We start from the raw sequence: 12,128 nt of genomic DNA, 5'->3' as shown, positions 1-12,128 counted from the left end.
TAAGTAAACAAGATAAATAACAGTACAGGAAAGAAATCAGAAAAATCCATAAAGTGTGTTATTCTACATGGCAAATATATGGCCTCCCCCAACAAGTCAGACTCAAGGCCAAAAAAAAGATGAGGGCACAAGTTGGTTTCTGTACAAACACAGTTGGCATGTGCAGGGGTTTGGTTCCAGGGTACCAAAATCCACACACAGCTGAGTCCTGCAGTTGGCCCTGAGAAACCAGCATATACCTAAAGTCGACCCTCCAGAGAAGCGGGTTTTGTAACCCATAAATACTGTATTTTTGATTCCACTTGGGTTGAAAAAAGATCCATGTATGACAGGATCTGCACAGTTCAAGGATCAACAAAGATTGTTTTTGGGTTTTGCAGAGACAGGGTCTTGCGCTGTTGCCCAGAATGAAGTACAGTGGTGTGCTCATGGCTCACCACAGGCTCAACCTCCTGGGCACAAATGATCCTCCCACCTTAGCCTCCTGAGTACCTAGGAATACAGGCACGTGCCATCACATCCAGCTGAATTTTATTTTTCGTAGAGATGGGGGAGGGAGGGTATTGCTATGCTGCCGAGGCTGAGGAGGACTGTTTTGAATGAAAAGAACTATGTACCAAATGTACTGTGTGGTCCCTGACTAGATTCTAATTTAAGCAAATCAGCCAAAAACACATTTTGCAACTATTGGGAAAATATGAAAATGAACTAGATTTTAGTATTGTTATTTTGGGCCAGGCCTGCTGGCTCACACCTATAATCTCAGCGCTTTAGGAGGCCGAGGTGGGCAGATCGCTTGAGGTCAGCAGATTGAGACTAGCCTGGCCAACATGGCGAAACCTTGTCTCTACTAAAAATACAAAAAATTAGCCAGGTGTAGTGGCAGGCGCCTGTAATCCCAGCTACTCAGGAGGCTGAGGCAGGAGAATCGCTTAAATCCAGGAGGCAGAGGGTGTCATGAGCCAAGATCGTGCCATTGCACTCCAGCCTGGGTGACAGTGAGACTCTTAAAAAAAAAAAAAAAAGGTATTGTTAGATTTGATAGGTTAGGGAAACGTCTTTGCTTTCAAGAGATTCATATTATGAACTACAAATATCAACAACCAAAATCTAGACAGCTATAATAAGCCATGCCATGGTGGTTAACGAAAATTACTACAGAATAGCATTTCCCAACCAGGGGTGATTTTATACCTTACACCCCAAAAGGGATATTCAGCAACGTCTGGAGATATTTTTGGTTGTCACAAAGGAGATAGGGAGTGCTACCGGCATTTAGTAGACAGAGGCCAGGGATGCTGCTACACATCCCACAATGGATGGCAGAGCCCCACAGCAAAGGATTATCCAAAATGTCACCAGTGCAAGGCTGAGAACCCCGCCACAGATAAATTACAAGAATGGAAATTATTATTACTATTTTTTAAGACAGAGTCTCCCTCTGTCACCCAAGCTGGAGTGCAGTGGCACAATTTTGCTTCACTGCAACCTCCGCCTTTCAGGTTCAAGTGATTCTCCTGCCTCAGCCTCCTGAGTAGCTGGGATTACAGGTGCCTGCCACCACACCTGGCTAATTTTTCTATTTTTAGTAGAGATGGGGTTTCACTATGTTAGCAAGGCTGGTCTCAAACTCCTGACCTCAGGTGATCCGCCCGCCTCAGCCTCCCAAAGTGTTGGGATTACAGGTGTGAGCCACCATGCCCAGCAAGAATGAAAATTATTAATAATTGAACAAATAGATGAACAGATACGTAATAAAGCAAATATAGCAAAATGTTAACAACTGTATAATCTATGTGATGCGTATATGCTGTTCACTCTATAATTTATTTTTCTATGTTAAAAAAAATTTCACAACAAAATGCTGGGAGCCAGGCATAGTGGCTCAGCCTTATAATCCCAGCAATTTGCGAAGCTGAGGTGGGAGGACTGCTTGAGCCCAGGAGTTGAACACCAGCCTCGGCAACACAGTTAAACTTCATCTCTACAATAGATACAACGTAAAATTAGCTGGACGCAATGGCACACACCTGTACTCCCAGTTACCCACAAGGCTCAGGCAGGAATATTACTTGAGCCCAGGAGGTAGAGGCTGCAGGGTGCCATGACTGCGCCACTGCACTTCAGCCTAGGAGACAGAGCAAGACCCTGTCTCTAAAAAAAAAAAAAAAAAAAACTTCAGTTGCCCTCTGAACAAGGTAAGTTTGAACTATGCCCCTAAAAACAGATATTCTGTGTTTGAACTCAAAAAATCAAAAATGTTGGGAAAAAATGAAGTCCTAATTATTTATCCTAAGTTTAGCAAACAAATTTGCAATAAGCCTAAATTCTTATGACACTAAAATAATAAAACTGAAATAACTTGAGGAACCATCAAGATACTCACTAACACGTTCATGTAGAAGCAAATAAGGATATTTCAGTATTTCAAGAAGAGGAACTCGAAGCTTATTTTCAAAGTCTTGTCCAGTGATGTCAAACAGTGGCATCTCTCCATTGTTGTCTACTATATATAACTCATCATCATCTCCAATTTCTGCCTTCATGGATTTTTCAAAGTGATTTATCAGACGTAAGGTTTCCAATTCCCATAAAACCTGAAGGAAAATAAATGGGCAGTGTGCGTTATGTCTTATCATCAACAAAATACACTGAATGTGATCACCCAGAAAGCCTTTTCCTAAGTACAAAAATTCTGAAATGTAAAGTATTAGAGACTGTATTTTAGATTGAAAGAAAACTATTTAAATGTGGCCACTTTTATGAAAAATGAGTATACACAGTATGAGATGCTGGCCAGGCACAGTGGCTCACACCTGTAATCCCAGCATTTTGGAAGGCTGCGGTAGGAGGACTGTTTTAGGCCAGGAGTTCGAGACCAGTCTGGGTAGCAAAGAAAGACCTGTCACTAACAACAACAAAAAAAAATTATAGAAAAATTACCTAGGTGTGGTGCATGCCTACAGTCCCAGCTACTCTGGAGGCTAAGGCAGAAGGATCACTTGAGCCCAAGAATCTGAAGCTACAGTGAGCTATGATTGTGCCACCGTACTCCAGCCTGAATGACAGAGGGACACCCTGTCTCTAAGAGAAAAAGAAAACAGGCCAGGTGCGGTGGCTCACGCCTGTAATCCCAGCACTTTGAGGGGCTGAGGTGGGCGGATCACCTGAGGTCAGGAGTTCGGGACCACACTGACCAACATGGAGGAACCTCGTCTCTACTAAAAATACAAAAATAGCCAGACGTGGTGGTGCATGCCTGTAATCCCATACTCGGGTGGCTGAAGCAGGAGAATCGCTTAAACCAGGGAGGCAGAGGTTGCAGTGAGCAGAGATCGCGCCATTGCACTCCAGCCTGGTCGACAACAGCTCAACTCCGTCTCAAACAAAAAACCAAACAAACAAAAAAAAAAACAACAAGAAAACAAAAAGTAGTATGGGATGTTTGAACAAATTTTTTTTTTGAGACAGAGTCTTGCCCTGTCGCCCAGGCTGGAGTGCAATGATGTGGTTTCAGCTGACCTCAACCTTGGCCTCCCGGGTTCAAGCGATTCTCCTACTTCAGCCTCCTGAGTAGCTGGGATTATAGGCGCCCGTCACTGCACCTGGCTAATTTTTGTATTTTTAGTAGAGACGGAGTTTCACCATGTTGGCCAGGCTGGTCTCGAATTGCTGACCTCATGATCTGCCTGCCTCGGCCTCCCAAAGTGCTGGGATTACAGGCATAAGCCACAGCGCCAGGCCTTAAACACTTCTCCTGTAGAATTTTTCTATAAATATCTCAACATCCCTATCAACTATATTCAAAAAAAAAAAAAAAAAAAAGAGAGAGAAGCTGTTAAATGCAAAACCGAGGCCCTTCTACGTCTTCCCTTCTACGTTCTAGCCATAGCTAACTACCTTAGCGCAGCTTGTAGTATACAGACTCTGGATAGCTTCATAATTAGAAAACCTTACAAAATGCACGCTTCTCAACACCAATCCATTAGTAATGATCCTCTCCTCTATATACTGCACATATCTCTATGGTCTACGTTCTGTTTTTCATCAAATAAATAAACCAAATATTCAAAGCCAAATATTTAGAATTGTATCTTTCACTTTGGTTATTATGACTGGAAAATATGCTTGCCCTTAGAGGTTTATGCCATTTGCCCATTAAAAAAAGAAAAAAAAAGAAGTTATTATTACCAATTAAAAAAAAAAAAACCCCTGGCCGGGCGCAGTGGCTCACAGCTGTAATCCCAGCACTTTGGGAAGCCGAGGTGGGCAGATCACCTGAGGTCAGGAGTTTGAGACCAGCTGGGTCAACATGGTAAAACCCCATCTCTACTAAAAATAAAAAATTAGCCGGCTGTGGTGGCACGTGCCTGTAGTCCCAGCTACTCGGGAGGCTGAGGCAGGAGAATCACTTGAACCCACCCGGGAGGCAGAGGATGAAGTGAGCCAAGATCGCACAACTGCACTCCAGCCTGGGCAACAGAGTGAGACTCTGTCTCAAAAAGAAAAAAAAAGGAAAAACCAATAACAAAAAAACCCAGGCCATTCAGATATACGCATGTATTATAGCACTGACCAAAAAATCATGAAACAAATCCCCTCCCAATGACTCTATTTCATTAAATTATTTTATACCAATGTGACTAAAAGTGACAGATCATAAAATTCTGATCCAGGTTTCAATTCCATCAGTGATAAACATTTACTCAGCACCTACTATGTACCAGGCAATGAGTTAGGCACTTGACTTATATTAGCCTTCAAAGTCAGCCAGGAATGGTGACTCATGCCTGTAATTCCAACACTGGGGGGCCAAGGCGGGAGGATCACTTGAGCTCAGGAGTTCAGGACCAGCCTGGGCAAAATAGTAAGACCTCGTCTCTACGAAAAAATTTTAAAAATTAGCAGAGCATGGTGGCACACGCCTGTAGTCCCAACTACTCAGGAGGATGAGATGGGAGGATGGCTTGAGTCAAGAAGGCTGAGGCTGCAGTGAACTGTGATCTCACCACTGCACTTCTAGCCTCGGCAACAGAGCAAAGACCTTGTCTCCAAAACTTAGCAAAACAAACTATGAAAACCCATGTGGCCCATGGAAAATCATGAGCAGCACTTTCACTTTCAGGAATCTGTCCTCAGAATATACTCGAATGTGTAAAATGATATATGTATAATCGCTCCACTGCACTCCAGTCTGAGTGAGAGACTCCATCTCTAACAATAAAAACAAACAAAAAAAACCCCACAAAGTTGCAATCGTATCATCATTTCTCTGAATATCCAACAGAGTTCAAACTTATTATCTTCCTAGCTGTCACACTCTGAAAAATATTGCCCATCTGATATAAATTACCTCATGCAAGAATGGCAATTCATCTCTTGCTTTGTGGTATTCTGCCACACACTCTAAGCAGTAGCAGAGATCTTCGTCAGCTGTTTGAAATTCACTGGATGGAGTGTTGGAAGCATAGCGCTTTAGGAAGTCAACGGTGGAACCACCACCTGGAGTACACCAACAACATGTGCTCATTCTGTACCTACAGCCAGAAAAGACGACATCAAGAAGAAAACAACATCAAGAAGAAAACCAACTTCAGACCGTCTGTGTGTCAAGAACAGGTACACTTCCAACTTGTGACCCTGTTTTTTTTTTTTTTTTTTTTTTTTTTTGAGACGGAGTCTCGCTCTGTCACCCAGGCTGGAGTGCAGTGGCCGGATCTTAGCTCACTGCAAGCTCCGCCTCCCGGGTTCACACCATTCTCCAGCCTCAGCCTCCCGAGTAGCTGGGACTACAGGCGCCCGCCACTTCGCCCGGCTAGTTTTTTGTATTTTTTAGTAGAGACGGGGTTTCACCGTGTTAGCCAGGATGGTCTCGATCTCCTGACCTCGTGATCCGCCGGTCTCGGCCTCCCAAAGTGCTGGGATTACAGGCTTGAGCCACCGCGCCCGGCCTCAACATTTTCAAAGTACAGATTTTGGAGTGGGGAAAAAAGTTACCAAGTATGAACTTAAGTTCATTTCATAAATTGAAAGGACCTAGCTCATGCATCCTCACCAGGAGTGATGTCACCCTCAGAGAGATCTAAAACTAGTTAGTGGGACGTGAAAAAGTCCTCCTCTTTCAGATATAAAGCTCAGATAAACAGACAGTACATAAAGAAAGACACAATATATTGGTAGTATTAAAATTCACAGGAGGGCAGTTTTTAAAAATGTTTAAAAACTCTCCATTCAGGGAGAAAGAAGGTTAGAAGGAGGTTAAAACACCTAAGTAAGGCAGTGGCTCACACCTGCAATCCCAGCACTTTGGGAGGCCGATGTGGGCTTGCTTGAGGTCAGCAGTGCGAGACCAGCCTGGCCAACATGGTGAAACCCTGTCGCTACTAAAAAAAAATACAAAAATTAGCTGTTGGTGCGCATCTGCAATTCCGCTACTCGGGAGGCTGAGGCAGGAGTATCGCTTGAACCTGGGAGGCCGAGGTTGCAGTGAGCCAAGACTGCGCCACTGCACTCCAGCCTGGGTGACAGAGTGAAATTCTGTCTCCAAAAAAAAAAAAACCTAAGTGAAGACATCGGGTATGTGGGAAGGGAAACGTGGCAGTGTGAGATTTTTGAGTATCACCATCACCCTAAACTTAAGAATACATAATCTTGACCGGGCGCGGTGGCTCAAGCCTGTAATCCCAGCACTTTGGGAGGCCGAGACGGGCGGATCACGAGGTCAGGAGATCGAGACCATCCTGGCTAACCCAGTGAAACCCCGTCTCTACTAAAAAATACAAAAAACTAGCCGGGCGAAGTGGCGGGCGCCTGTAGTCCCAGCTACTCGGGAGGCTGAGGCAGGAGAATGGCATGAACCCGGGAGGCGGAGCTTGCAGTGAGCCAAGATCTCGCCACTGCACTCCAGCCTGGGCCACAGAGTGAGACTTCGTCTCAAAAAAAAAAAAAAAAAAAAAAAGAATACATAATCTTTACCAACAGGAAAAATAAAACATCTCAACAGAAAATAGGTTTGGCTGCTGAGGCTTCTGTGGCATAAAGCTAGTTCCTAAAATACAGTGATTTCTAAAAATTCTTTAATTTCTTCTTATACCCACAATTAAATAATTATTTAGAAATGCATAAGCAAATACATTGTCATATGAATTGATTTCTCAAAATTTATTAAATATTACTTTTATTTATGCTTTTGAAGGGGTATGCTTTCTTCATGGTTCTAAAAAAAATTCAGGGTAGCTTTCAACATTAAAGTACATACACAAAAGGACATTTAAAAATGAGATTTCAAAAAACAAAATCAAAACTTCTTTAGAAGGAATTTAATTTCACTAAGTTCTACATTAGGAGCTTCCGGAAAGCAGACGAAAAGGGTAACATGAGTTACAGTTCTCATCGAAGTTGGGGAGAAAAAGAGTATGCAGTGATAGCCGCATAGCACCACCCTTTCCTGACACTAACTCTAATTCAATTACATTTTATTAAGGCCTCCTAGTACAGGGGCACTGCAAACCAGGAAATGCCAAGTAACATGGGATAAGATCTTCAATATATTTCTGCAGAATTTAAAACTGTTTTATTCAAAAGAAGAATAATTACTTATACCTAAGAGGCTAATATCATACTACTAGTAAGTTAACAGCTTGCAGAAGGTGGTTTTTTTCTGGCGACCTAGTTTGACATGGAAAGCAAACTTAGAAGACGTAAGAACAGAAAGTGAAACTTCAAGGAGGTTTCTCAAACATCGTTTTAAGCATGACCTCAGCAGCTAACAGACTGCAGTCAATTTAAGATCTAAAAAACTTAAGTGGGACTACCATGCAAATAAAACGTTGCGTACTTCTTTTCCCACTTACCTTACTTGAAACTCTTAATGTTGTGTACTTTACTAACAAAGGAGACAACAAAAGAAACCTTCTATTAAGAAAATTACAGAATTTGCTTTTTATTTCACTCAGAAAAAGAGCCTATTTCCACAACGGAAAAAGCAAGACTAAATTTTCTCGAAGCATATGGGAGTTACTACCAAAATAGGTGAGTTTCGTGGCATCTAGAAGATAATGGAGAACACTGCTGCAGAGCACACCAAGAGAACATACGCTTCCGTAGTTCTTCTTCAAAAGGCTGTGTGTGTGGTTTTGTCTTCAAACTTAAAATCATCACTGGCCTAATGGCTAAGCCCAGGAAATCTCAATAGGGCATATTTTGTCTTTTAGGGAGAAAATAATTGCTTCTTTTTTTTTTTTTTTTTGAGACGGAGTCTCGCTCTGTAGCCCAGGCTGGAGTGCAGTGGCCGGATCTCAGCTCACTGCAAGCTCCGCTTCCCGGGTTCACGCCATTCTCCGGCCTCAGCCTCCCGAGTAGCTGGGACTACAGGCGCTGCCACCTCGCCCGGCTATTTTTTGTATTTCTTAGTAGAGATGGGGTTTCACCGTGTTAGCCAGGATGGTCTCGATCTCCTGACCTCGTGATCTGCCCGTCTCGGCCTCCCAAAGTGCTGGGATTACAGGCTTGAGCCACCGCGCCCGGCCAATAATTGCTTCTAAACTACTGTGAATCCTGTTAAGTTTTTGTACAACTCAGTTCTTCTTGAGGTCTATTTTGTTAGTTTCATCAGACTGTAACCGCTTGGAATCATTACTGAATGACAAATGGGTGTGTCCAGACAATGCTCAAGCTGCAAAACCAAAATTAAAGCAACTCTCTGAGCACCCACCAAAAAGAGAGGTAATGTGTCAAAACCAAAAATATAGGATGCTTCACCATAGGTATAACTGTAACTTTCTACAGACTTATCCTTAGGCCAGAAACTTCAAATACACTTCTCAGCTAAACATCCGGAAGTTTAGATTCACTACCTCCCACTTCAGCTCCTTTGCACTCTGGCTTCTACCCTTACACTCCACTGAATTTTAAGTCCCTAACAATCTCTACATTACCAATCCAACAGGTTCCTTACTTGACTCTGCTAAAGCATATGAAAATGCTGCACACGCTTTCCTTACCTACAACACACCATTTTTTGGACACCACTTCTACCCACTCTCCTTCATAATTACCCCTGCCTTTGTTACTCATATAAATACTAAAGTTTTCGAAGGCTTGTCCTGAGAATTCTCACCTCTTCACTCAGTACTCTCTTTCTGGGTGACCTACTTCAAACCACTGCTTCAACTACTGCCTAGATTGAAGCTGCCCAAAGACTGAGAATGTATTGTAAAACTTAATGCAGGTAGGGTGTGGTGGCTCACACCTGTAATCCCAGCACTTTGGGAGGCTGAGGCGGGCAGGAACTTGAGGTCAAGAGATCGAGGCCATCCTGGCCAATATGGTGAAACCCCGTCTCTACTAAAAATACAAAAATTAGCTGGGCATGGTGGCACGCACCTGTAGTCCCAGCTACTGGGGAGGCTGAGGCAGAATTGCTTGAACCCGGGAGGCGGAGGTTGCAGTGAGCCAAGATGGCGCCACTGCACTCCAACCTGGCAACAGAGCAAGACTCCATCTCAAAAAAAAAAAAAAAAAAACTTAATGCAATGATGCGCTGTGTTCCACCTACTCAATAACTGACAGCCTAGCCTAGAACTCCAGACAGATGCATTCAATATCCAACTGCATACAGTGTATCTCTACTCAGGTGTCTGAGGGGCACCTCAAAGTAAACATGACCAGAACCCAACGAAGTCCTTCCCTTAAATCTGTTATTTGTTCTATATTCCCTTGTTGATGACATGACCATCCGTTCAATTTTCAAATCAGTAACCTAGGAATTACCCTATACACTCCTTCTCCCTCAGCCGTAATCTCTGAGCTCTAGAGCCTACCCCTTAATTACTTCTCTACTTTCTTCTCAGTGCAACCGCCACTGCCTTAGTTCAATACATTTTCATCATTTGCCTGGATTACTGAAGAAGCCTAAATGATCCGTCTCTTGTTTGATCGCCACCAATTCCTCCTCCAAAATGCTGCCAGAGGCCAAAGCTCCAAACTGGACTTCGAAAGCACAAATGACTCTTCCTCCAATGTTTGGATAAAATTCAAATTGTTGAGCTCAATACACACAAGGCCCGCGATGATCCAGCTTCCACATCATCTCTTTCCTCCACACTTACCTCCTTTCACTTGCTCTTCCTAAAACCATTCATGGTGACTGGTACTCCCTGCCTTTAGGGAAGCTCTTCCATTTGCCTTGAAAACCCATCCTCCTACCTCTACCTGGTTCTTAACTGTGAACGCACGTCAGACTTACCTCAGGAACTTAAAAAAAAAGTAGAAAAGGTCCTGTGGATAAAATTATTTCCCTTTTAAAGAACTCCACTAAGATTCCAAGAGAAAGCTGGATTTGATAACAACCAGTGTGCAAGCCCTCCCTGAGTGTCATCACGTCTGGGGGGCCTGTCCAACCTGTCCTCTCTTCCAGTCTGTCTCTGATGACCTTCTTCTCCATCCCTTCAGGACTCTGCACACGTTTCAATCATTACACTTACCTTGGCCCTCTGAACTCCTGTTAAAAAAAAAAATTATTACCTGGGCAAATGGCCTACAGAAAAGTGATCGTCTCAGCTGGGCTTAGTTGTGAACAAACACGGATTTGCATTCATATACGCCCAGACTCTGGCCCCAGAAGAACATCTCTGAAATTAAAAAACAAAAAACAAAATTGTCAAGTGGTATTTATACTCTTATCTCATCTGAGCCTGGTATCAATCCTATTACAGACAGACACTGCTGGCTGATGAGGAAGCCCAGATAGGTTAGACAACTTGGCTGCGGACTTCCAGATAACAGCAGAACTGCAATTCTGACTCCCAGTTCCACAGGGGGATATCCGCCCTCACAGGGATAGCTAGGTACTGAACCAAAAATCCAAGTTACTAGCCAGCACAAGTAACATCAGTCCTAGGATCTTCAGCTGTATCACTTATCAAATACCACACTTGGCCTTCTCCTTGTGGAGCTCCTTTCCCTCAAGGCAGTCATCCCCGTTTCACTTGGGTCATGCAAATTTCTGGGCACATTGGTAGATCCCAGAAGTTGGGGAGGACGCACAAAGCCCTGTGGCCAGCAGCAAAATCTCCAGCCCCTCCAAGTGGGAGAAACAGCCTCTCCTTCAAACCAAGGGACCGGTTGGGCGCAAAGACTCGGAAGGTCCCTGGAGTAGCTGACCCCAGCCTGGGCAACACGGCCAGGCCCTGTCTCTGCAACACATTATTTTTTTTTTAATTAGCCGGGCGTGGTGGCTGGCGCCTGTGGTCCCAGCTACCCAGGGCGGGGGGGGGGGGGGGGGGTGGTGAGGCGGATGGATCGCTGGAGCCCAGGAAGTCGAGGTTGCAGCGAGCCGTGATTGCTCCACTGCACTTCAGCCTGGATGACAAGAGCGAGACCCTGTCACAAAAAAAAAAAAAAAAAAAGAGAAAATAAAAGAAAAAACAACAAACGGAGGGACTTCGGGCGGGAGGCAGGCGAGGGTACGGAGGGGACCCACACTTTCCACCCCGAGACCTCCCGCTCAGTCCCAAGGAAACTACGCAGTGTCCACATCAAAAAACAGCTCACACGAGACCGCAGTGTAAACAACGGAAGGAAGGAAACGCGGTCGCAGCGGCCGGGTCCAGCGCGCAGGAAGGCAACAGGCGGCCTCTAGCCGTCAGGGGTGCTCCCGCCCCCGCGCCGAGGGAAGCGGCCAAGCCCGCGCCGACTCTTCCCACATCCGCCCACCGGGACCTACGCGCCGCGATGGTTCCCCGACGCGGCTCCTACGCTCACGCCCGCCCGGCCTGCAGCTTCCAGCCCGCCGCTCCCCTCACCGCGCTCTGCCTGGCCTCGGCCTCTAGCCCACCTCCATGCCGGGCCCTGCTCTCGGCCACCGGCGGAAGTGCGGGCCCGCAGCCGCAGCTACCAACCAGCCGTTGCCGCGAGTAGGCCCCGCCCCCCGCACCAAGTCGGCTGTCCGCAGGCCCCGCCCCGGCTGCTGCTTTCAGATTTCTGTGCCCTCAGTGGGCGGGGCATGGGAAGAGCAGCCGCCGTGCACCGCCCACGCCGGGCGCTGGCGTCACGTCCGGACAGCTGCGGCCCGACCAATCCCGAGTCCCCGTCAGAGTGGACGGGGAGAGTTTGCCGCGGAACCTTGA

The 12,128-nt window shown here is 45.3% G+C and overlaps 2 protein-coding genes across 11 annotated transcripts in view; one reads left to right on the top strand and one right to left on the bottom strand.

Moving 5' to 3' along the window:
- GTF3C5 (general transcription factor IIIC subunit 5) overlaps positions 1-12,128 on the top strand; it is an 870,547-nt gene that overhangs the window by 132,035 nt on the left and 726,384 nt on the right. The gene's annotated exons all lie outside the window — the stretch shown is intronic.
- SETX (senataxin) overlaps positions 1-12,128 on the bottom strand; it is a 102,609-nt gene that overhangs the window by 89,019 nt on the left and 1,462 nt on the right. For 2 of the 10 annotated variants that reach the window (XM_050759655.1, XM_050759664.1), the window contains exons 1-4: positions 11,805-11,902; positions 10,525-10,631; positions 5,354-5,537; positions 2,387-2,597 (exon numbers count right to left, since the gene is read on the bottom strand). In XM_050759655.1, coding sequence (XP_050615612.1) covers positions 2,387-2,597; positions 5,354-5,530 — 388 coding nt within the window. In that variant the 5' untranslated portion in view covers positions 5,531-5,537; positions 10,525-10,631; positions 11,805-11,902. The other 8 variants (XM_050759659.1, XM_050759663.1, XM_050759656.1 and 5 more) reach the window with 6 other exon arrangements.

This window comes from Macaca thibetana, chromosome 15, assembly GCF_024542745.1.
Source record: "Macaca thibetana thibetana isolate TM-01 chromosome 15, ASM2454274v1, whole genome shotgun sequence".
NCBI lineage: Eukaryota > Metazoa > Chordata > Mammalia > Primates > Cercopithecidae > Macaca > Macaca thibetana.
The sequence above is the reverse complement of the archived record's forward strand: the minus strand, read 5'-3'. Positions and strand labels throughout refer to the sequence as shown.